The sequence below is a fragment of the Choloepus didactylus genome, chromosome 2 (assembly GCF_015220235.1).
Source record: "Choloepus didactylus isolate mChoDid1 chromosome 2, mChoDid1.pri, whole genome shotgun sequence".
Lineage (NCBI taxonomy): Eukaryota > Metazoa > Chordata > Mammalia > Pilosa > Megalonychidae > Choloepus > Choloepus didactylus.
In genome coordinates, this window is record NC_051308.1 from 183,868,858 (window position 1) to 183,891,573 (window position 22,716).

The 22,716-nt window shown below is 37.2% G+C and overlaps 1 protein-coding gene across 6 annotated transcripts in view; it reads right to left on the reverse strand.

Annotated features, from left to right (window-relative positions):
- Window positions 1-4,919: 4,919 nt before the first annotated feature.
- The window catches only part of PATJ (PATJ crumbs cell polarity complex component), a 450,328-nt gene continuing 432,531 nt past the window's right edge, over window positions 4,920-22,716 (reverse strand). For 4 of the 6 annotated variants that reach the window (XM_037827057.1, XM_037827058.1, XM_037827056.1 and 1 more), the window contains 3 exons: window positions 14,191-14,297; window positions 11,334-11,457; window positions 4,920-7,073 (listed from right to left, as the gene is read on the reverse strand). In XM_037827057.1, coding sequence (XP_037682985.1) covers window positions 6,927-7,073; window positions 11,334-11,457; window positions 14,191-14,297 — 378 coding nt within the window. In that variant the 3' untranslated portion in view covers window positions 4,920-6,926. Of the gene's footprint in view, window positions 7,074-11,131; window positions 11,193-11,333; window positions 11,458-14,190; window positions 14,298-22,716 lie in introns of those variants that run through there. The other 2 variants (XM_037827059.1, XM_037827060.1) reach the window with 2 other exon arrangements.

The following is a 22,716-nucleotide window of genomic DNA, read 5'->3' on the forward strand; positions in this document are numbered from 1 at the left end:
CAGTGACACTAAAGGAATACAGCAAAATCAGCACCCTCACAGTGTAAAATCTACAAAAAAAAAAAAAAATTACCAGGCATGCAAAGAAGCTGAGAAATAAGACTGGGAAAGAAGAATCAATTAATAGAAACAGCCCCAGGAATGTCAAAGCTGACAGAATTAGAAGACAAAGATCTTAAAACAGCTATTATAAAATCTTAAGAATATTCTCAGGGGGAGAGTATGGCCTGTGGACTAAACTTGGCCTGCTGCCCATTTTTTTGTACATAAAGTTTTATTGGAACATAGTCAAGCTCATTCATTTATACATTGCTATTGCTGCTTTCATGCTACAAAGGCAAAGTTGAGAAGCTGTGACGGAGACTGTATGGTCTGCAAAGCCTACAGTATTTACTATCTGGTTCTTCACACCAACAATTTGCTGACCCTTTCCTCATTATGTTCATGTTTCCATGATGAGGAAAGAAATGGAAAATATTACATAAGGAGACAAATACAGATAGAAAACACAGTATTTGAAATGAAAAACACACTGTATGGAATTAATAGTAGACTAGACACTGCAGAAGAAAAGAACACTGAATCTGAAGGAGTGTTAATAGAAATGATCTGAAGTGAAGCACAGAGAGAAAAAGACAAAAAAAAATTTGAACGGGGCATCAGTGACTTGTGAGACAATATCAAACTGTACAACAAATATATAATTACAGCCCCAGAAGGAGGTGTGTGAGGGCAAATATAATAAGTATTTGAAGAAATACAGCAGGGAAAATTTTGTAATTTTATTTTGAAATGACCCTATTATTCCCAGATCGAGGACATTCAAGAAACCCTGCCAGTACAAAACAAAGAGAACTACAGTAAGGCAATTTATAATCAAATAACTGAGAGCCCGTGATAAAGTAAGAGAAAATAATTATTATGTAGGGAGGATCAAAGATAAGAATGGCACCAGACGCTGTTACAAATGATGCCAACCAGAAGACAGTAGATAAATATATTTAATGTGCTAAAGAAAAGACTAGTATTTTATTCTTAAAGAAAATATATTTCAAAAATGAAGGTGATTTAGGACTTTTTCAGAGCAAAAAACATTGGATTTATTGCCAGCATGCCTGAATGACAAGAAATATAATAGAATTTTCTAGGCAGAAAGAAATGATACCAGATGGAAATTTGGATTAAAACAAAGGAATGAAGAGGGCTGATGAGAGCAAAAATGTAGGTAAATATAAAATATATTTTCCTTCATTTTTCAATATCTCTAAAATATAACTGATTCTATAAAGCAAAAATAATGTGTTTATTTTAAGATTTACAAGAACATGTAGAAATAAAAGGTATGAAAATAACACCAAAGGCACTATTCATGAACTGGTATATTATTTGAAGCTAGACTGTGATCATTAAGATGTAAATTACAAACACTAGCATAACCATTTATAAATATAAAAAGGAGGTATACCTAATAAGCCAAGAGTAGAAATGAAATAGAATCACAAAAAGCACCCAATTAATACAAAAGAGGCAGAAAAAAGGAAAAAAAGACCAAGTAGACGGAACAAACAGAAAACCAGAAAAATGGTAGATTTAAACTCAACCATTTCAGTAATTACATTAAATGTTAATGGTCTAAACACTATATTAAAAGCAAATTGTCAGATGAGATAAAAAGCAAGACTCAAGCTTATGCTACCCATAAGAAACTCACTTAAATATAGACATAGATATGTTAAGTGAAAAAGGATGGAAAAAGATATACCATGCAAACAGTAATCTAAAGAAAGCTGGAGTACTATATAAATACCAGACAAAGCCAACTTCAGAATAAGGAGTATCATAGCAGGTATAAAGAGGGACATTTTATAGTAATAAAGGAGTATATTCCTTAAAATGCCATAACAATCCTAAATGTCTATGCACCTAATAACAGAGTTTCAAAATATATAAAGCAAACACTGCTAGAACTAAAAGGATAGACAAATCCACAAATATATATGTGGAGATTTCAACACTTCTCTTGACAGTACAATCAACAAAAAATATCAGTGAGAATACAGAAAATACAACACTATCAAACACATTGACCAAATTGACATTTATAGAAAATCACACCTAACAACAGCAGAATACATATATTTTTCAAGTAACATGGAACCATACCATACCAAGATTGACCATATTTTGGCCCATAAAACAAGTCTCAATAAATTAAAAAGAATCCAGACTATGATCTCTGACCATATGGAATTTATATACAAAGCAATAATGGAAAGATGCCTGGAAAATCCCACCAAATCTGGAAACTAAATTGCACACTTCTAAAAAATTCATGGATCAAAGAAGAAACCACAAAGTGGTTAAAATGGAAAATTTTATGTTGTATATGTGTTGCCACATCAACAAATTAAAAATAAATAAAAGTAAATAAATAAGGAAGAAGCCACAAGGGAAATTAGAAAATATTCTGAGCAGAATGAAAATGAAAACACAATATATATCAAAACATGTGGTATGATAATGCAATGCTCAGAGGCAAATTTATAGCATAAAAAGCTTTTATTAGAAAAGATCCAGGATGAAGTCTTGCAGGTATGTTTTAACACATTATGTCTTTCAAAGTTTCTCTTTTTAATACTGAGGGAAGGCCTCAGGTAGGGACCCTTCAGCAGACAACAGTAAGTAGAAGTTTATTGTTTTAAATATATTTTATAGTTTCCTTATATTTAAGAGACGTACTATCAGTTTTCTATTTTCAATAATGATATGAAGTTTTCTTTAAAAGATTTAGAAATACTATTCTAGGTGACACAAAAATTGTGATGTTGCTGCAAATGACCAGTTTGGCAAATAATTAAACTGAAATAAGGCCAAGAGAAACAAGTTAGTTCCAGGCCATATTGGAAACTCTATAATCCTGTGCTCTGACACTTTGTTCACGCTGTCCTTTGTTCAAGAAGATGAATCTGACCCTTTTTTTTCAAAGAAATTAATAATCTGTTGGTGGGGAGGCTGACTTCTTTGACAATGGATAGGCATGAAGAAGGGAAGAAGTGCTGCTGAGGAATGTGGTTGGGTTAAAAAACACCAACTTCCAATTCCAAATTCCTGGGGATAAGATATGTACGAGGTTAAAATCCCTTGCTATAAGGACAGGCTTAACCTGCTTATAATTGTGCCTAAGAGTCTCCCCAAGTGCCTCTTTGTTGCCCAGATGTGGCCTCTCTCTCTAAGCCACCGTGGCAGATGATCTTGCTGCCCTCCCCGCTACGTGTAAATCTCCCTGGCAATGCAGGATATGACTCCCGGGGATCAATCTGGACCCGGCATCATGGGATTGAGAACATCTTCTTGACCAAAAGGGGGATACGAAATGAAACAAAGTAAAGCTTCAGTGGCTGAGAGATTTCACATGGAGTTGCGAGGTCACTCTGGTGGGCCTTCTTATGCATTATATAGATAACACTTTTTGGGTTTTAATATATTGGAATAGCCAGAAGTAAATACCTGAAACTACCAAACTCCAACCCAGTAGCCTTGACTCTTGAAGATGATTGTATAACAATGTAGCTTACAAGGAGTGACAGTGTGATTGTGAAAACCCTGTGGACTGCACTCCCTTTATCCAGTGTATGGATGGATGAGTAGAAAAATGAGGATAAAACCTAAATGAAAAATAGGGTGGGATGGGGGGGTGATTTGGGTGTTCTTTTTTATTTTTATTTTTTATTCTGATTCTGATTCTTTCTGGTGTAAGGAAAATGTTCAAAAAATAGATTGGGGGGATAAATGTACAACTATAGTATGGTACTGTGAACAATTGATTGTACACCATGGATGACTGTATGGTATGTGAATATATCTCAATAAAACTGAATTAAAAAAAAATCCCTTGCTATAAAGGATTGATAGTAATTGAAATGCCTTGCCTGGTTCTAGGGGGTGGAGGGCAGGCTTATAGAGTTGGTACATCCTATTCCAGGCACATCCCAGTGGGATGGCTAATGTTGGAAGGCCCTATTGTTGCTCAGTCAGCAGCTACTGTGTGATAGCACAGGCACTAGTTCCTCAAACCCACAACGTGATAAGGCACATACTTCATTAATTAATTTGGGGAACAGTTCAGAGCTAAGCCACCTGGAAAGATTTTTTTGAAAGGTCATTACTGATTGAAATTACTTATCACCGGCATAAGTGTCTAATTTCAAACCAATCTCTCTAAATGGAATAACAGGTTTATTGCTAATATTTATTCATTTGGTGCCTACTAGGATCCAGGCACTGTACTTGGGGTTCTTCTTGGATTTTACTTACTGCAGTACTTAAAATCTTTACTTTCTGACTGAAGAAACTAAAGCATAGGGTAGTTTAATAACTTGGACAAGGTCACCTAGCTATGAAATCGGGATCCAAACTCAGGCAGTGTGATGCCAAGACTCACCCCTCTGTACCACTATTCTGGCTCTTTTGTAAAACATCTACGTGAATGCCTGACAACATATTTGGTACTTAATATGTGAGACAGCTGTTAATGGATCCCAGCTTCTAACAGGATATTGGAAAACTTTGTGAAAAATTGTATGTTTTTCTATTAAGGAACAAAATGGCTGGGGAAAAGAAACTCCATAATCAAATGAAGGAAATTAAACATTTTCATATATACAGATATATGTAAGAACCCATTTGGTTCTTTATTTAGAATCTTTAGAAACATCCAATATATACATTTGGTTTTATGTTTCCTGGTTTACTTACCTCTTATGCTACCATTACTGTTTCATTACTATACTTAAATGTTGGTCCAAATGATGAAGCCAAAGCAATATACGTGACCATGAGAGCTACTCCTGCCACAAATTCCCACTTCACATCCTCTCAGCTTGTCAGTGAGTTCTGATGCAAAAAACATTTTTTTGAAAGGTAACAATTTATTAGTCATGCAAGCACAGACAGAACCAGTTTTGAGAAGCACTAGTCCTGTCAATTTACTGCAGGGAGTATAAAGCGTCACAATTCCTTTATGAATAGACTTTTAATGGCATGACCTAAAACAATAATGTGTAAAAAAAAACCACAACGCATTGTTCCACAAGGTATATTTAATGGCCATTCCATCAAAATCAAGCAGAATCACATTTTAAAAGTATTATATATGTTTTAAGGTACATTTTCAAGTTTTATTTGGACTTTGTTTCTTCTTGGCTGCCTGAGGTGTTTTTGCACATGCAATTAATAAAGGAACATTCAGAAGTTGGTAGCTTCTCATGCATTAAAAGGTCAAATCCTAACACCACTGCGTATTGTGAATACATCAGAAATTTCAAAAGCCATGTGAAATTTCAAAAGCCATGTGTAATTTCAGAAAATTTAATACCAGTCATGAAATACACTTTTAACACAAAATTGGGGCATTCTATACTTTGGAATAGCCACAAAATATCCAAGAAAAGTTAATGCACTTTGTGATTATATCTACTCAAAGATAATTCTCAATTAAAATCTATACTTATTAAATAACATTTTAAATTAGAGCCCATTAAAATTTCATAATTACTGTGAACGATTTGCAGCATTGTGTTTTAGTTAAATAATGCTAAACTACTTCTATAATTGACCCTGGTACTCATCCTTCATAGTAGATATTTTATAGAGAACCCCATAATGTTCACTAATAAGCATTTCACCTTTTCTCCTGCTAATATCTGAATAAAATGTCCACAATCAACTTTAAGGTATTCTTATATTTTCTGTCATATTTGCTTTCCTAGTATGCTAAAAACTCCAGCAAAGAGGAGTTTCCTTAAAGACCAGGAACATTAGCCAAGCATTTCCATCATTGATCCCAAGTTCCAGATCATTTGCTCAGCCACTTGTGGCAAAGCATGTTGCTCTATCTAGGTTCCTGCAGTCTGTGCTGCAAGGTTAACTGTTATGGAGCTAAGTGGAAGGATAATCAAATTTGTCACTGTACTTCATGCAAGGCCAAGTTCACCCAGACTTCATCTGACTTGAGGCAAAACATGCTGATCTCTGCAGCGTGACTAGGGTTCTGGCCTCATCTGAAGACTGAGTGGTGGTAATGCTTTGCTACCTGCCTCCTGAGTCAGCATTCACTCCAGATGAACCTCCAGACTTGAGCTTAATTTAACATTGTTAGCATTCAGAACATGGATGCTCATTGCTCCCGTGGGGAATGAGGTGCCTTTGCTCAGTGGTATGCATTTGTGTAGCTCAGAAAACAATTAGAAAGCCTTTTAAAATTTGTAGAAGATTATATGCATTTTCCTCTTACAATCTGCAAATTGACTCATCAAAATCACCAATGACTAACTGATAAAGCTCTATCCAAAGAAATGAATTTGAGACTTATTTGACTGTAAGTCATACAGAAGACAGCACAGTAATTTCCCATAGGAGAATTTGGTATTTCATCATGGGGATCACTGGTAAGTTAATTACACTGCTAATGTTTTCTGGCATACTTGAAGAGACAATTAGCATAAGTAAATCATGAGTAAGATGGCAAGTTGCTTAACAATTGTTTCTGTTCATCAGATGAGATCTGAGGTTGCTTTTAAGCCTCTCATGAGCAGGGGAAGGGGAGAGGAAGGCATGAGGTTGTTAACTCCAGTTTCCATAAATACAATCAGAACCATTTACTATTAGTTGGCAGGCTTTGATGGTAAATGCAAAACATATAAGACTCATTCAAGTTTTAGAAATTAACCTCACAAGAGGGACAGAAGCCACAGACATTAGGGAGATGATGGTTGATTTGGGAAATTCCCGTGAAGCCTCAGCCATCTCTTCTAAGCAGAGAGCATGAGGTGGTGAGAATGAAGGTTGAGCTTGCTTTCCATTCTACCCAGAACTTCATCTTCCTTTGGATATTCTAAAACATCTATCTGGCGGTCTGGAGCTGAGGCTCATGGCAACACAGTTAAGGTTACAGTCCCCCTCTGGTGTTTTAGAATGGCCACAGCTTGCTTGTGAGTAACACCTTCCAGGGTTTCACCATTAACAGCTAAAATCTGATCACCTCGCTTCAACTGGCCATCATCTGCAGCTGCTCCCTACAAACAAAAAACATTTCAGTTTAATCCAGGCGAAAGCAATTCGTATTCAGATGACATTAAAACCTCTAACTTGTATCTGGTGTGCATATATTAAAATAACTTTAAAAACCACCAATTAAAGTTATTTCTAGGTCATGTATTTAAATTAAGAAAAATGCAGGATATGTTGTTTTAGTAGTAATGGTTGAATAGTAACCACAGTTATGATTTAAATAACATGCTAGTAGATATGTATTAGTACATTTCTTTTACTATAAGTAGAACTTTATTTCAATATTCAGTATCAGGAGGAAATGGATGTTATATCATGTCATATTTATGGAAACGTAATATACAAAAAAGATGGATATAAAAGAATAGGAACTGGTGTTTGTCTTGTTGCCAATACCATCATTATAAAGGATCCCCATTGTGTTATTAAACTACCAGCACTTTAGTGGTCTGTCAAAAATAAGTGCAGCCATTAAATGGGTGAATTGTATGGTATGTGGATTCTATCTCAATAAATAGAAAAGGGTAGCATCTCTGAAACTTGGCCATATCATATTCAAAAGCTTCATCTTTATCTTTGATTGTCTAAACAGATTTCTAAATAACTACACTACTTTTAGAATATACTCAGTCATGCATGGCTCCTCAAAACGGCACAAAGCAAGTGAAATTTGGGATTTTTTAATTTTAAAGCTGAATATCTAAAAATGGCATGAAATTACTAGAAATATTTTGGACTGGTAAGGGAAGAAAAGAACTAGAAAATGATATGCAGGAGGTTTTCTCCATCCATCGGGGATAATTGTTAAAATCCCTTGGAAAGGTGTCAGCAGAACCCTCTAAATGAGGGGGAACAGCTGGGGAAATTTAGTTTCCCAGGTACTTAGCTGAGCTAAGAGGCACTGACGCACCAGAGACTCTTGTCTACCTGCATGGAGACACTGGGGTGGTGAGTGAATTATCTAGAATTTCGAAACTGTGAAGAGAGTGGTGTTCCTGAAGGCTTAATAAAATCAGGTCTGCACTGGGGGAAATGTACCGAAATCACATCACTTGCAACTGAGTGAATTTTGCTTTTTTTTTTTTTTCTTCTAAGAAAGTAACGTGTCAACTGCACTAAATCGAGAGAATTAAGCACGAAACTCCAATGGATAAATTCAGAATTATTGGGCTTACTTGATCATATTAAATCTTATATGCTAAGATTTAAGAGCTCCAGTAAACTTCAGATATCTGTATAATTAGTTTTAAAGAAGTATGTTAAATTCTTCAAGTTTTAACTTTCATCTTCAGTAATGCAAAAAAGGGGTGATTTTTCATCTTTCTAGGATTTGTACACTATTGCAGGTCTTGCTGTGCTTACTTGATAGTTACTCACTGACTTGTTTCTGATCTACTTTATCAATGTGGCATCTGTGGAGTAAGGATGGGAAGGAGAAAATAAATGGCTTGAAGACTTCCATCTAGCTTGGAATTCTGGCTCTACCCACTTGATGATTGCCCCAACTTGGTCAGTTAGCCTTTTTAAATCCTGTAAAATGAGCATACTATCTACATTGTGGGCTGTCCTAAGGATTAAATGTATGACACGATAGTTACTCAATGATGGCAGTAGTACAATAAAACAAAACTCTACTGATAACCAAACTCATGTTTTCAGATTTCATAGCCTCTGAAAAACTTTTCCCTAAATTGTCAGAGAATTGTTAAAAGTTTTTAGGCTAACCTCTTATCAGCTTATGGTAAAATTCAGTTACTAAAAGAACTAAGGCCTAAGAACAGCTTTGATTTTGAAACTTCCAATCAAACAAACACCTGAAAGAAAATGGGGGATCCTGACAGCCTGTTAATCAGATTGACTAAGTCTTGCAACTTTCCTACACCCACAAATGCTGTGATACTTCACATTGCCTGTTATGGGGTGGGGGGCTTTCATAGGGCCAAATTAAATAATTTCTTGATTGAACAAGAGAATTATTAAAAGAAGTGTAGGACACCAAAAGGTCATGTAAAAATAAACACTCTGTGGCTACCTGAGCTCCAGACACCTAAAAAGAGAAATATTTTTAAGAATATGTGTGTTTAAGAAATACACAAACATATAGTTACAGGTCGTAGATCTTGAAAATTCCTATAGGGGAAATGTTTAGATCAGTATTCAACTTCATTTTAGAAGTGTTTCACTATTTAAAAAAAATTTCTTTTGCTAGCTGTGGTTTATTGGTTCTCTATAGAAAACTTTTAAATGTGAATATATTGGTTTACTGTGACAGATAAAAAAAAGAAAAAGTAAACAGACAAATTAAATCTTGTAATAAACTCCAAGGGACTATCTAAATAATAATAATGATGATAATCATTGTTTGCATTAGAATATTTTATCGAGACTGACTGTATTAAGTAGGTCATTAAGCTAGGGCTTAGAATTTTTTTTTTTTTTTAATTCAGAGCTTTTCATTTTTAGATTGCCTCACTTTATTAAAAAAGGCCCACTCCAGAAAAAATAAAACATTCCAAGGATATTCAATATTTATTACTTATAATACTACTACTTACATAGGTCCTTTCTTAAAAAGCACCTTCAATGGGACCATTAAACGGGGCATTCTGTATGAGCTTCAGTGCATTCATCGCTCCTGCTATCGTATCCCACTATGATTTGATGGTGGCTTCTTTTAAAGTTTCACCAGCAATGCATGCCCATTTTACTCTCAGCTCTATGTTCTGGTGACTTGACAAACGTGCCTGGCTCCCATCCCAACAGTCTACGTGCAGAACTCTGGGACTCAGGTCAAAAGACCTTAGAAGGCAAACAGTCCTCTCTCAGGACTGCAGCTGATTTGCCCCCAGTTACCATGAAGCGAAGGGCTTTACAGAGGCAAACTTTCTGGAAGGGCCTTATGAGAGCAGAGGCAGGCTGGCAGGACTTGCTAAGATGTGGGGTTTTACTTTGCAGCCTTCTCACTCTTTATCTCTATTGCTGTCTTTTAAAAGCAAAGTACAACATTTCCACCAAAAGAATTATCACAAGCATCTATATTGTCAAGTAGTGTCTTAGGAGAAGGATGGTCTCTATGTGGTTTTTCCATTTTGGGGGTTACCATACTGGGGCATCGCTGTATGCTTCTGGACTGCCTTTCCTCTACCCTTTTGCCCACTATTGGTTCAACCACGTGTGTTTGGGAAAAATACGCCTTTGTAATAGGAACCCAGCAAAACGGAAACAGGTGGTCAAATCTGCGGCTGCCTGATACATTCCAAAGGCAAATACAGATGACTCATAAAAGTGAACTTGTTTAATGTACAGTACAGCTTTCTAGAAAGGGACAGAATCTATATTTTTTTCATTGGTGTGGTACATTTGTTACAACTGGTGAAAGCCACATTTTTAATAATCATACTATAAACTATAATTCATGGTTAACTTAGGGTTCACTAGTTTATCTTATTTTGAAGACTTTTATTCCTAAGGAAAATAAAAGAGCAGGAGGCAGTGGGGTCAATTAACAAATGATTGGGATAAAAACAATAAAGAAAAAGCCATCATATCAATATAAACACTTTCCAGAGATCTTCAAAATATATAATATAATTAAATTCCATTTTAAAAAACCACATGAAGTTAAAACTAATTTATCTAAGAGCCATCCAGAGGCAGCAGTAAGAATAGACCCCATGACCTGTGTACTGCTAGGAGGTGTTGGAACTAATATTTAATTCTGGAAAAACACTTTATTATCCAGATCATTCTAATCTATTGGGCTGATCCTGCAAGTACTTAGTAGAATAATGGAAAAGAGTTAAGTGTCCTGAGATTTTCAGAGATGGGCATCCATTAATGGTTGCATTGATCTGAGGCTGGTACAAAGCTTTATACGTCAACCCTCAGTATCTATTATCTTTTCTTAAAGGAGAAGGCCAAGTCTTTGTGCTAGCCTGGACCAATACACTCAAGGCAACTTCCAAAGAGCATGGCACTGCTCCTTATGCTATGTTGCTGAAAGAAGACACTCCTTAAAAGCTGTTAGCCTCTACTTCTGTAATACCATCCAGAGAAAATTATACCTTTTGTAACTCCATTATTATAAAAGAATTCTTCTTTCACTAGTCTGGTACTGGAGTTTCCTATAATATTCAAATGAAATAAGCACACATGCACAAAATCCAGGTTTAGTTCAAAGTAAAGCAAAACAAAGCACTTAAAAAAAATCTCACCTAGGTTTAATTTTTTAAAAAAAAAAGTATAATAAAAAGGAAAAAAAATACCTTTGCAAATATAGTCTTGACATAAATTGGCAGGTCTCCATGGGGACTTCCATAACCCCCTACAATACTAAACCCCAATCCTTCAGAGCCTTTCTCCAAAGTAATTATCTTAGGTGGAGGTGTTCTGAAAACACAATGCATGCTGTTTAATTGAAGAATAGATATTGAAAGGGAATTTCATTTTAATGGAAGAACATAGATTTGAGAGAGACTTTCACACTGCAAAACTATGAAGGAAGGTCAACTTATCAAATCAAACACTCAGGGAGCAATCTAGAAACTTAGTTTGTAATTCTCTGTGCTCCCTTGTACTTGTTCTACATTTCCATTCTGGCACTTACATTGTATCGTGATTACTTAACCATCTTTCTCACCTATCAGACCATGAATGGCTTAAGTCTTCGTTATCTGAGTATTCCCAGCACTCTGTATTGTGCTTGTCACAAACTCAGGATCACGACTGTATAAATGAGAACTGAACTTCAGGAGAGAAGAGAAACCAAAGTGAAGCAAAATGGTTGAAGACAATCTGTCTTATGTGTATAATTTGGTTTTTCAAAGCTTCGTCTAGTGTGGAAGTCTCTCCCAGAAAAAAAAGCAGCTAAAAATTAAATTACCTGGGTGGGCTCAAGTAGTTTAATCTAAGTTTAGCTAATGCCAGTTTCTTATTCCGAAATGCTACCGTCCAAAGGGCACCCAGCAAAGAACTCTGGTATCCCAGACACTATCATCTCATTTGTAGGAGATTCATATTTGTATACTGGCATCACTTGCTCTGTGGCAACATGCATGTCTGAGAGGCAGAGTCATCTGATATCAACCCATTCGGATACTTTAGAGAAATTTGCTATATTGTGATATAAGCAACATTTGACTATGCTGTTCTGACTATAATGTTCATACTCACTCTCCTCAATTTCATGTGGCTTTCTTTAGGGTTGATTTTCAGCAGGTACTTATGATACCAGTTTGTTAATGTACTTAGTGGTTGTTTACAGCAGGCATCCAAATTAATTGCTGAATGTCTATGCCATGTAAATTGCATAGCAATTTTTGAACACCACTTCTGCTTATTCTCATTCTTTCAAAACTCAGCTTCAGCCTTAGCTGCTTCTACTGTGCTCCTTGGGTGAGGCTCCTCCTCCATGTTTTCACAGGACCTTGTGCTTACTTATCTCTCTTAGAACATCTCTCTCGTATAATGAACTCTTTTTTAACCATGGATTTACGTGTCTGTTTTTCCAATGATTTGGTGGTTCCTTGAGGACTGGAGTGATACTTTAACTATGTTTCTAAGTTTGAATCCTTAAGACTTAGTACTTGCAAGGAGTCTGGCTTAGGAAGGTGCTCAATAAACATCTGAAATAATAATGAATTATCCCCTATGGCTGAACGGTTATTACCTTATGGATAAGGATTCTACTTTTCACCACTTGGTGGCCACTGAGACACTCTCAGTAATGGCCCATGGCTAGACAAGAATCTGATTCATTGTCTCCTCTTTCAGAAACAGCCCCCATTTCCAAAGATACTGAAATGGGAACTTAGATTCTCAAAACCATTGTTTCAGAGCTAGCTCTGGGGTCCACCAAATCATTAGAAACCTTCATAATTGTGCCTATTCACAATGAAAGACCTGTTTTATGGGGAGAGGGCGAGTGTGCCTATACTCCTCAATTGGCAACATCCGATATTTATCGCATAATGTCAGAACATTTTCAATTAGTTTTAATTTACTTTCATATAAAAGACTAGTAAAAAGTGTCTCCCAATGTTAACAGTGGTAGGATTATAAGTGATTTTAAAAATTCCTTTATGCTAGTAGTTCCCAATTTGGCAAGGGCCCTGCACAGTTATAGCAAAGGAACCAGGATTACATGGACATGGCTATGTTTCCCTAAGTACATCAAAGGATGCTGTAAAGGCCCTAGGTATTTTATTATTTTTTTTAATGGAAAGGGGTCATTGTAACTTGAAAATATTATGCTTTTATGTATTTGTCATTTTTAATGGTGTGCATTTGTTATTTTTATAATGAGAAAAAAAGTAAAATGTTCTTAATTAAAAATTGTCTTCAAGAAAAATAAACTAAAAAAATGTCAATTTAAGGCGATGAACTTATCAGGAAAAAACTTGGGAATGGCGGTGATGATGAGCTCTTTCAAATGAACCATTCAGATCAGTTCAAAAGACATTTATTGAGCATCTACTAATGACCAGGCCCTCATGGTACAGAAAGGAATAACTTTAGGCAGTATTTCTCAACGTATGGGTTCCTCTGCCTATCTGTAGCAGAATGACTCGGAGGAACTTGTTAAAATCAAATTTCTGGAACCCACTGTAGACCACCCAAAAAAGAACCTCTGAAAACAGGGCCTGAGGAATTAATATTTTTAAACCTGTTCCTTAAATTATTCTTATGCACATTCTAATTTAAGAAAAACTGTTTTAATGAGCAACTGTAACTGCAGTGACTGGTTTTAATGAAGAATGCCAGCAAGTATAACAATAAAAATTAATTTTGGAATAAGATTTTAGCTTAGAAAATTGAGGAAACATTACTCCTTGCCTACTAAAGCAGGGTGCAATTGGGCTATCAATTTGTGGTGCACCATGTCAAAGTGACACAGTGTGAGCGTAGGCCCTGCAACAATGGTCTTGTAAGAAGTCATACACTGGAATAAAGCCTTGTGGGAACTAAGAGAACCGGGTGACTTCTTGGAGATTATCTGGGAATCAGAAAAGGTAATGTGTACTTTCCCTCTCCTCTTCTTTAGAGAGTACACTCTAGATCTGGAAAAAGTCTCATTGAACTTTGCCCATGCACATGAAGGCACACTGCATCTAGAATACTCACTCAGTGTCTTCTGGATGGTGTTCAGCAGTGGGTGAACCAAGATGGTAGCCTGTAGACATGTTTTCAAGCTGAGTTGCTATGGCACTTATATTGGTATCTGCTATAACCTGGAGAAAAAGTTAGAACATGACAATCCGTTATAAGGCAGGGGAGAATGAGAAAAACCATGGTATATCCAATGGTCCGTTCTTTTTCTTCATCTTATTCGACCTATCAGCTGTATTTGACACAATGGCTTATTTTTATCTTGAATTGTTTCTTCATTTGGCTTCCACGATAACACAATCTACTAGTTTCCATTCCACCTTTCTGATCACTTCTTCATATCTCCCAAACCTATAACTGTTAGAGTATCACCTCTGACTACCAGAGTTCCACAGGACTCAGTCCTGGTCTAATCTTCTCCATCTACACTTACTCTCTTAGTTGTCTCATCTCGTGAATTTAAATACTATCTATGTGTTAATAACTCCCAAATCTGTATCTCCAGCACTACCTCTTATTTAACCTCAGATCCATAAATACAATCATCAACTTGAAGTCTCTAGTGGGATGTCTAATAAGTATCTCAAACTTAACATGTCCAAAAACTGAGCCCCTACCCTCCCCAACCTTTGCTCCCATAGTCTTTGTCATCTCAGATTACAGCAACTTGATTCTCCCAGTTTCAGTAAAAGTTTGGTATCATCCTTGGTTCCTGTCTTTCTCTCACAACCAACATGAAATCCTCATAAAATTTTATTGGTCTATGTAAGCTTTATATAAATGTTAAATTTCTTGAACTTGATATCTCCTTGTTTCTTAGGAAATGTACATGGCAGTAGTAAGTGTTCAAGGAACATGATGAATATAACCTGCACACAAGTGTTCAGAAAATAGATTGATAGATAAATTGGTGAACCTGCATATCTGGGGGTAGGTAGTGATAAGCTGGAATTCTCTGTATGGGGTTTGTATTATTTTTGTAACTATGCTATAAGTTTGAAAATATTTCAAAATAAAAAGTTTAAAAAATTTTTTATTGGTCTATCTACAAAATCATCTCTTGCCTGGAGTTTTATAATAGCCTCGTCACTGGTCTCCCTGCTTCAGCGCCTCCTACCCCAGTCTATAGCAGCTTGACTGGTCCTGTTAAAATATAGCAGATCATTTCATTCCGCTGCTTAAAACCATCCTGAGGAAACCCAGTTCCCTCAGAACACAAGCCAAAGTCCTTATTATGACCTACAAGGTCCTATGAGATCTGCCAGTTACATTTCTGCCCTCATCTCCTAACATTCTCTTCTGTGTTTACTCTGCTCCAGCCATGCTGGCCTCCTTTGCTGTTTTCCCAAGATGCCAGATACACCCTCACCTCAACACTTTGCAATTGTTGTGCTTTCTTTCGGGAATGCTCTGCATTCAGCATCTGCATGGCTAGCTCCTTCCCTTCACTCAGGTCTTTATTCTAGTCAGCTTCCTGTGTCACTCTAACTATACTTCCACACCAACTCCCCAACTCAATACTTTATACTCCCCTTCCCTGTTTCATGTCTTCCTCCTTAACCATTATCATTATCTAATGAATAGTATATATTTTACCTTATTTATTGTCTATCACCTCATACTGGAATGTGAGGGTAGGAAGTTTGACTGTTCCGTTCATTACTATATCCTCTCACAAAGAACAGTGCTTGGCAAATAATAGGTGCTCAACAAATATTTGTTGGATGAAAGAATGAGTAAATGAATATCTATGGCTCCCTGAGATTTGCCTTTTAGATAGTCCTAAACTAAAATAGAATAATGACATTTAAACATTCATTTTATATTTGTATTCTGCAAATAACTTTCCAAAGTATTCAGAAGAAATACGGCACAGCTCTGAGAGCCTATACTAGGAATCAGAATGAAGTTCTAGAGTTCAGCTTCTGCCACTCAAATGATGCTGTGTGTGTCTGAGTTGCAGCTTTCTCACCTGTTGAATGTATGTCATAAAAGCCTGTCTTGGTTGCTTAACCTGCAGTTGTTTTCCACTTCAGCTAGTCAACAGAGTTTCTTTTTCAAAAGCTCAAAGCCTTCCCCTGCTTCCAGGTTATAATAATCATGGCACAAGTACAGAGGGGACTTTGCTTGACAGTAGTGCAAAGGTGCTTGATTTGATTGCAGTTTCAGAAGGAGCCAACAGAGGGCATGGCTGCCTAAGTCGCTAAGTTTAGCTACATTTGTTTAGGGTATTTTAGAACAAAGGTGACCGGGCTGCTCCCGCTGAGTCAGAACCCATTTTGGGTGAAGCATCCTATTCTGGGAAAAACATTGCTAAGTGCAAGTTATAGATCTTCTGGAAGTATCATCATATGAAGAATGACTGAATTAACTGGGGGATATTTAAGATAAAAGACTTAAGGAGGAAAGGGCAGATTCTCCCTGACTCCGAAAGCCTCCACTTACCACCACCTCTTTCTGCTCGCCTTCACAGCGAGTGTACTGGAAGAAGCGTCTTTGCAGGAATTTCTGTCTCCTCACCTACTCTTTTTTTTCTTAAAGAGCTGAAAAATTCCTTTTTATTTTTAATAGATGTGCATAGTGCTGCTCAAAGACAAATGCCACATAAATATCATAATGATAATCACACTGAGGAACAAAATAGTAACGATTCAGATATTCATGTAAGGTTTCAATTCTGTGGCCTTCGAGACTTTTTTTTTTAATTTTAAATTCAGTTTTAATGAGATATATTCACATACCATACAGTCATCTAGAGCACAATCATATAGTTGTGCATTCATCACCCCAATCAATTTTGAACATTTTCCTTACTCCAAAAAGAAAAAAAAATAAGAATAAAAATAAAAGTAAAAAACAGCACCCAAAGCATTCCATCTCCACTTCCCACCCCTACTTTTCATTTAATTTTTGCCCCCATTTTTCTATTCATCTGTCCATACACTGGATAAGGGGAGTGTGAGCCACAAGGTTTTCACAATCACAGTCATACCATGTAAGCTACATAGTTATGCAATTGTCTTTAAGAATCAAGGCTACTGGGTTGCATTTCCACAGTTTCAGGTATTTCCTTCTAGCTATTCCAATTCACTAAAAACTAAAAAGGGATATCTATACAACTCATAAGAATGCCCTCCAGATGACTTCTCAACTCCGTTTGAAATCTCTCAGCCACTGAAACTTGATTTTGTTTCATTTCACTTCCCCCTTTTGGTCAAGAAGGCTTTCTCAATCCCACGATGGAGGTCCAGGCTCATCCCCAGGAGTCATGTCCCATGTTGCCAGGGAGACTTATACCCCTGGGAGTCATGTCCCATACAGGGGGAGTGCAGTGAGTTCACCTGCCCAGCACCTCACCTATGCTTAACCCACAGCATCTTTATAAACCACTCTATTCTAGCTTCTGTCCCTACTATCCAGTCCAAACTTCATGATTTACACTCCTCTGGCTTTTTTCCTGATGCTTGGGTCCACTTTTCCATCTCTTTGGCTACTCTTCTACTCACCTCTCAATGACTCAGTTCTGGGCCCTCTTCCCACTTGAAGAGGGAAGCAAGAAGCTCTAGGTGGCACCACACATTCCCATTGCTTTAAGTTCCTATAATATCCTGGCAATTCCCAGACTAATCTACTACATCCAACTGTCACCTTGACGTCTGCATTTTAATATCCTAAAGGCTTATCAAAATTAACACAACCAAATCCAAACTCTTGAGTCAACCATCTATTTCCCACAATTTTCACTTTTCGTCTAGTTTTCATCATCTTAGTAAATGATACCTCAAGCTGCTCCATTAGGAATCTACTAGGTTGAATACTGAAAATATTTAGTTGCTGTCTATGACTGTTCAATTGGAAAGGATGCTAGGATGCTAGCCATACAGGCGCTTACCCTCCGAATAGCAACCCAAACCTCCATAAGTAACCCATACCAAGTCCTTTGGATTCTACCTCCAAGGTACTTTTCTTTTTCTTTTCTTTTTTCTTTGTTTTATTTTATTTTATTTTGAAATAAATTCAAAGTTACATGAATAGTTGCAAAAACAATACTAGCCCCATACACAGAATTTCATCATACCCTGACCCCCTCCCCCGATAGCTCAATCCACCAACTTTAACATGCTGTCACATCGCTATTTCTTTTCCTCCCTCCCTATCATCCATTCTATATTTCTCTGTCTTCTGAACATATGAGAGTTAGCTGCATACATCCTTGAACATACACTATAATTCACAGATGTACTTCCCATGAACAAGAACATTGTTTTATGTAATTCCATTAAGCACAGCTAAGAAGTATAAGAGATTCAACAATGATACCATGCTTACATTCTATATTTTCTTTTCCTTATGTCTCAACTGTGTCCCTTTGAGCCACCTGTCCTCCACCCTCCAATCCCATCCAAGTTCATCCTTAGCATTCAATTGTCATCTAGTTAGACTTTTTTTTTTTTTATTTCCTTTTTTCAATTGTGGAAACATATATACAGCCTAAATCTTCCCATTCCACCCCCTCCCTAGCCTTCCATTAGTGGGATTAACCACATTTAGAATGATGTTATGCTCTTTCCCACCATCCATTGCTAGAAATTTCCCTTCACCTCAAACAGCAACCCTACACTCCTTTCTTAACTTCCCATTGCCCCTTCCCCCATTTCTCTTAACCCAAACTCTACTTTTCATCTCTATGGTTATATTCTCTGATAATTTCTTTGTGTTTACTGTGGGGCTTAAAAATTAACCTCTTAAATCCATATCAATCTTGTTTTTCTTTGATACCACCTTCACTTCAATAGGACACATAAACTATGTTCCTATACTCCTCCATTCCACCTTTATATAGTTGTCTAAAATTACATATTTTACATTGAGTTCAAAACCACTGATTCGTCCTTAGAGTTTGTGTATTTTTTTATCATGTAGGAAGTAAATAGTGGAGTTATAGTTCAAAAATCATTGATTTCTATTTGTATTCCATTGTGTTTGGAGAATGTTCTTTGAGTATATTCAATTTTTTTTTTTTTTTTTAAATTTCTTGAAGCTTGTTTTGTGTCCCAGCTTATGGTCCCTTCTGGAGAAAGATCTGTAATCACTAGAGGAAAATGAGTGTCCTGGTGATTTGGGATGTAAGGTACTATATATGTCTGTTAAAATTCTCTATTTCTCTTTCTCCTTTCTTTGTTTCTCTGTTGGTAGGGCTTCCTTTAGAATCTGAAGTAGGGCAGGTCTTTTATTGGCAAAGTCTCTCAGCATTTGTTTGTCTGTGAAAAATTTAAGCTCTCCCTCAAATTTGAAGGAGAGTTTTGCTGGATAAAGTATTCTTGGCTGGAAATTTTTCTCTCTCAGAATTTTAAATATGTCATGCCACTGCCTTCTCGCCTCCATAGTGGCCACTGAGTAGTCACTACTTAGTCTTATATTGTTTCCTTTGTAAGTGGTGAATTGCTTTTCTCTTGCTGCTTTCAGAACTTGCTCCTTCTCTTCAGTATTTGAGAGTCTGATCAGACTATGTCTTGGGGTGGGTTTATTTGGATTTATTCTATTTGGAGTTTGCTGGGCATTTATGCTTTGTGTGTTTATATTGTGTAGAAGGTTGGGGAAGTTTTCCCCAACAATTTCTTTGAATACTCTTTCTAGACCTTTACCCTTCTCTTCCCCTTCTGAGACACCAATGAGTCTTAAGTTTGGACGTTTTATTTTATCTATCGTATCCCTGAGATCCATTGCGATTTTTTCTATTTTTTTCTCCATTCTTTCTCTTGTTCTTTCATTTTCTGTTCTGTGGATTTCTAGGACACTGAGATGTTGTTCAGCTTCCTCTAGTCTTGTATTGTGAATATCCAGAGTCTTTTTAATTTGGCCAACAGTTTCTTTTATTTCCATAAGATCTTCTATTTTTTTATTTACTCTTGCAATGTCTTCTTTATGCTCTTCTAGTGTCTTTTTTATGGCGCTTATATCCTGTGCCATGGTCCTCTTGATGTCCTTTAAATCCTTTGCCATGTTTTCGTTCTTTGATTGTAGTTCTTTAATTAAATTTGCGAGGAATAACGTTTCTTCTGAAATCTTGATTTGTGTGTTTGGAGCTGGATTCTCCATATCATCTGGTTTTATCATATGCATTAAGATTTTCTGTTGTTTTTGGCCTCCTGGCATTTGTTTTGCTTGATAGGGTTCTTTCAAGTTGTATCAAAAAAAAAAGGGATATCGATCTAATTTTTCAGAGATACAGTTTGGTGACATACACTTTCTCTAAGTAACCAGCAGATGGCATCTGTGAGCCACCTATATCCCTCCAGTCAGTTCTTGCGTAGTGAGGGGAAATGATTCTTGTGTGTTCAGTTGGAGAGCTCAGCCTGGGCGCGCCGCTGGAGTCGCCCGCCCTGAAGATGGGGCACGCGCACGGGTGGCCAGAGAGGAAGGGCAGCTCTCTCTTGGTGTCCGATAAAACCACCGGACTTGGCGTAGTGCCCCTGGGTTCTCCGAGCGGATCCCCCCTCCCAGCCGCGATCTTCCCTCAGCTGAGGGGGATGCCGTGCTACGTCATCAGTGTGCACCGTCCCTCTAGGGAAGCCCTGGGCTGCTTGTCTGTGCCGCAGGGCTCTCAGCTCGTTTCAGAATACAGAATGTGTGAGGCTGTCTTTACTGCAACGCCTTGTGGGCTGAGAGAAGCTGAGGTTTTCTCCACAGACAGAGAGCGAGAGACAGAATATTTCCCCCGATTCTCCCAAGGTCAGTTGTCAGCAAAAGCCTCTGTCTGCTTGTTGAGGATTCACTGTCTGTATTGAGCAGTTATTATTAAAACCTCACTTGGAGCTGGGCTGAGAAAGTGCACGGTGCAGCTTCTGTGAGGGAAGCTCTAGGTTCTCAGCTCTCAGCGTGGGTCCGCAATTTTACTTACAGATTTTATGCTGTGATCTTGGGCATTCCTCCCAATTCATGTCAGTGGAAGTTGAGCGTACTGTCACGTTTGTCTCCCCGCTACCATTCCAGGTTGTTTACTGGTTTTTTGTTCATTTATGAATTGTTCTGGGGGAGACTAAGTCTTCCACTTCTTTCTGTGCCGCCATCTTCCCAGAATCCCCCGGTACTTTTCAAATTCATTTACTTTTCAACTCTACTGTGACCATCCTAGTTGGAAGCATCATCAACTGTCTTTTTTTTTTAATTCAATTTTATTGAGATACATTCACATACCATCCAGTCATACAAAGCATACATTCAGTTGTTCACAGTACCATTATATAGTTGTGCGTTCATCACCAAAATTAATTTTTGAACATTTTCATTACCACACACACAAAAATAATAAGAATAAAAATTAAAGTGAAAAAGAACAATTAAAGTAAAAAAGAACACTGGGTGCCTCCCCCCGCCCCTGGTTTTCTACTCATCCATCCACACACTAGACAAAGGGGAGTGTGGTCCTTATGGCTTTCCCAATCACATGATCACCCTCATAAGCTACATTTTTTTACAATTGTCTTCAAGATTCATGGGTTCTGGGTTGTAGTTTGATAGTTTCAGGTATTTACTGCTAGCTACTCCAATTCATTAGAACCTAAAAAGGGTTGTCTATATTGTACGTAAGAGTGCACACCAGAGGGGCCTCTCTGCCAGACTTCTGAGTCTCTATTCGAATGCTTGCCTTCATGGGGTGCTCATGTCCTAAAAAGAGATACCATTCCACTTTGTAATTACCTTAGTTGCTAGAATTTTTTTCCTTCTTAAAAGAATCTAAGTGAGGGTAGGGAATGGGGAAGTTAATGCTAAATGGGTGCAGAGTTTCTGTTTGGGGTGGAGTAAAAATTTGGGTCATGGATAGTGGTGATGGTAGCACAGCATCATGACCACTGAGTTGTATAATTAAAAGTGGTTAAAATGGGAAATGTTATGTTATATATATATATGTTACCAAAAATTTTTTAGTAAGTTTTTTTAAAAAAGGGTACTAAAACCATTTACATTCTACTCTGTGGAAATTCAGAAAATTGGGTTCTGTAATCCCTATTCCTTATGAAGGACCTTAGAGTTATTCATTCATTCCACAAGGATTTATTCCACAATTATTGTGTGCCAAACACACAATAACATTGAAATAAAGAAAATGGTCCTTATCTTCATGGATCCTTTTTGAAGAGAAAGACAGTTTACAGTCACACAAATATGTATCACCGAATCTGTGAGAAATAGTTTGAGAGATAAACAGGAGAGATTAATTTAAATGGGGTGGTCAGAGAAGGCTTGTATAAGGGAAGTGACATTTAAACTGAGACCAGGGTGAGTAGGGAAGGGAGAATTCCAGGCAGTGAAAACTGGGGTGGAGTAGAAGTAGATAGATGGGGGTCAGAGTGGTAGGACTGTTGCGTGCGTAACTAGGGATCTGACTTTCATTCCATCTGCAAAGAGAGCTCACAAAAAGGCTTTAAGCAGAGGAGTACCATTATCCATTTTATATTTAAAAGGATAACTGGCTGCTCTGTGGAGATGAGGATTAGAAGAGAATGAGTAGGTGTTCCAGTTAAAAAACAGTTGATGGTG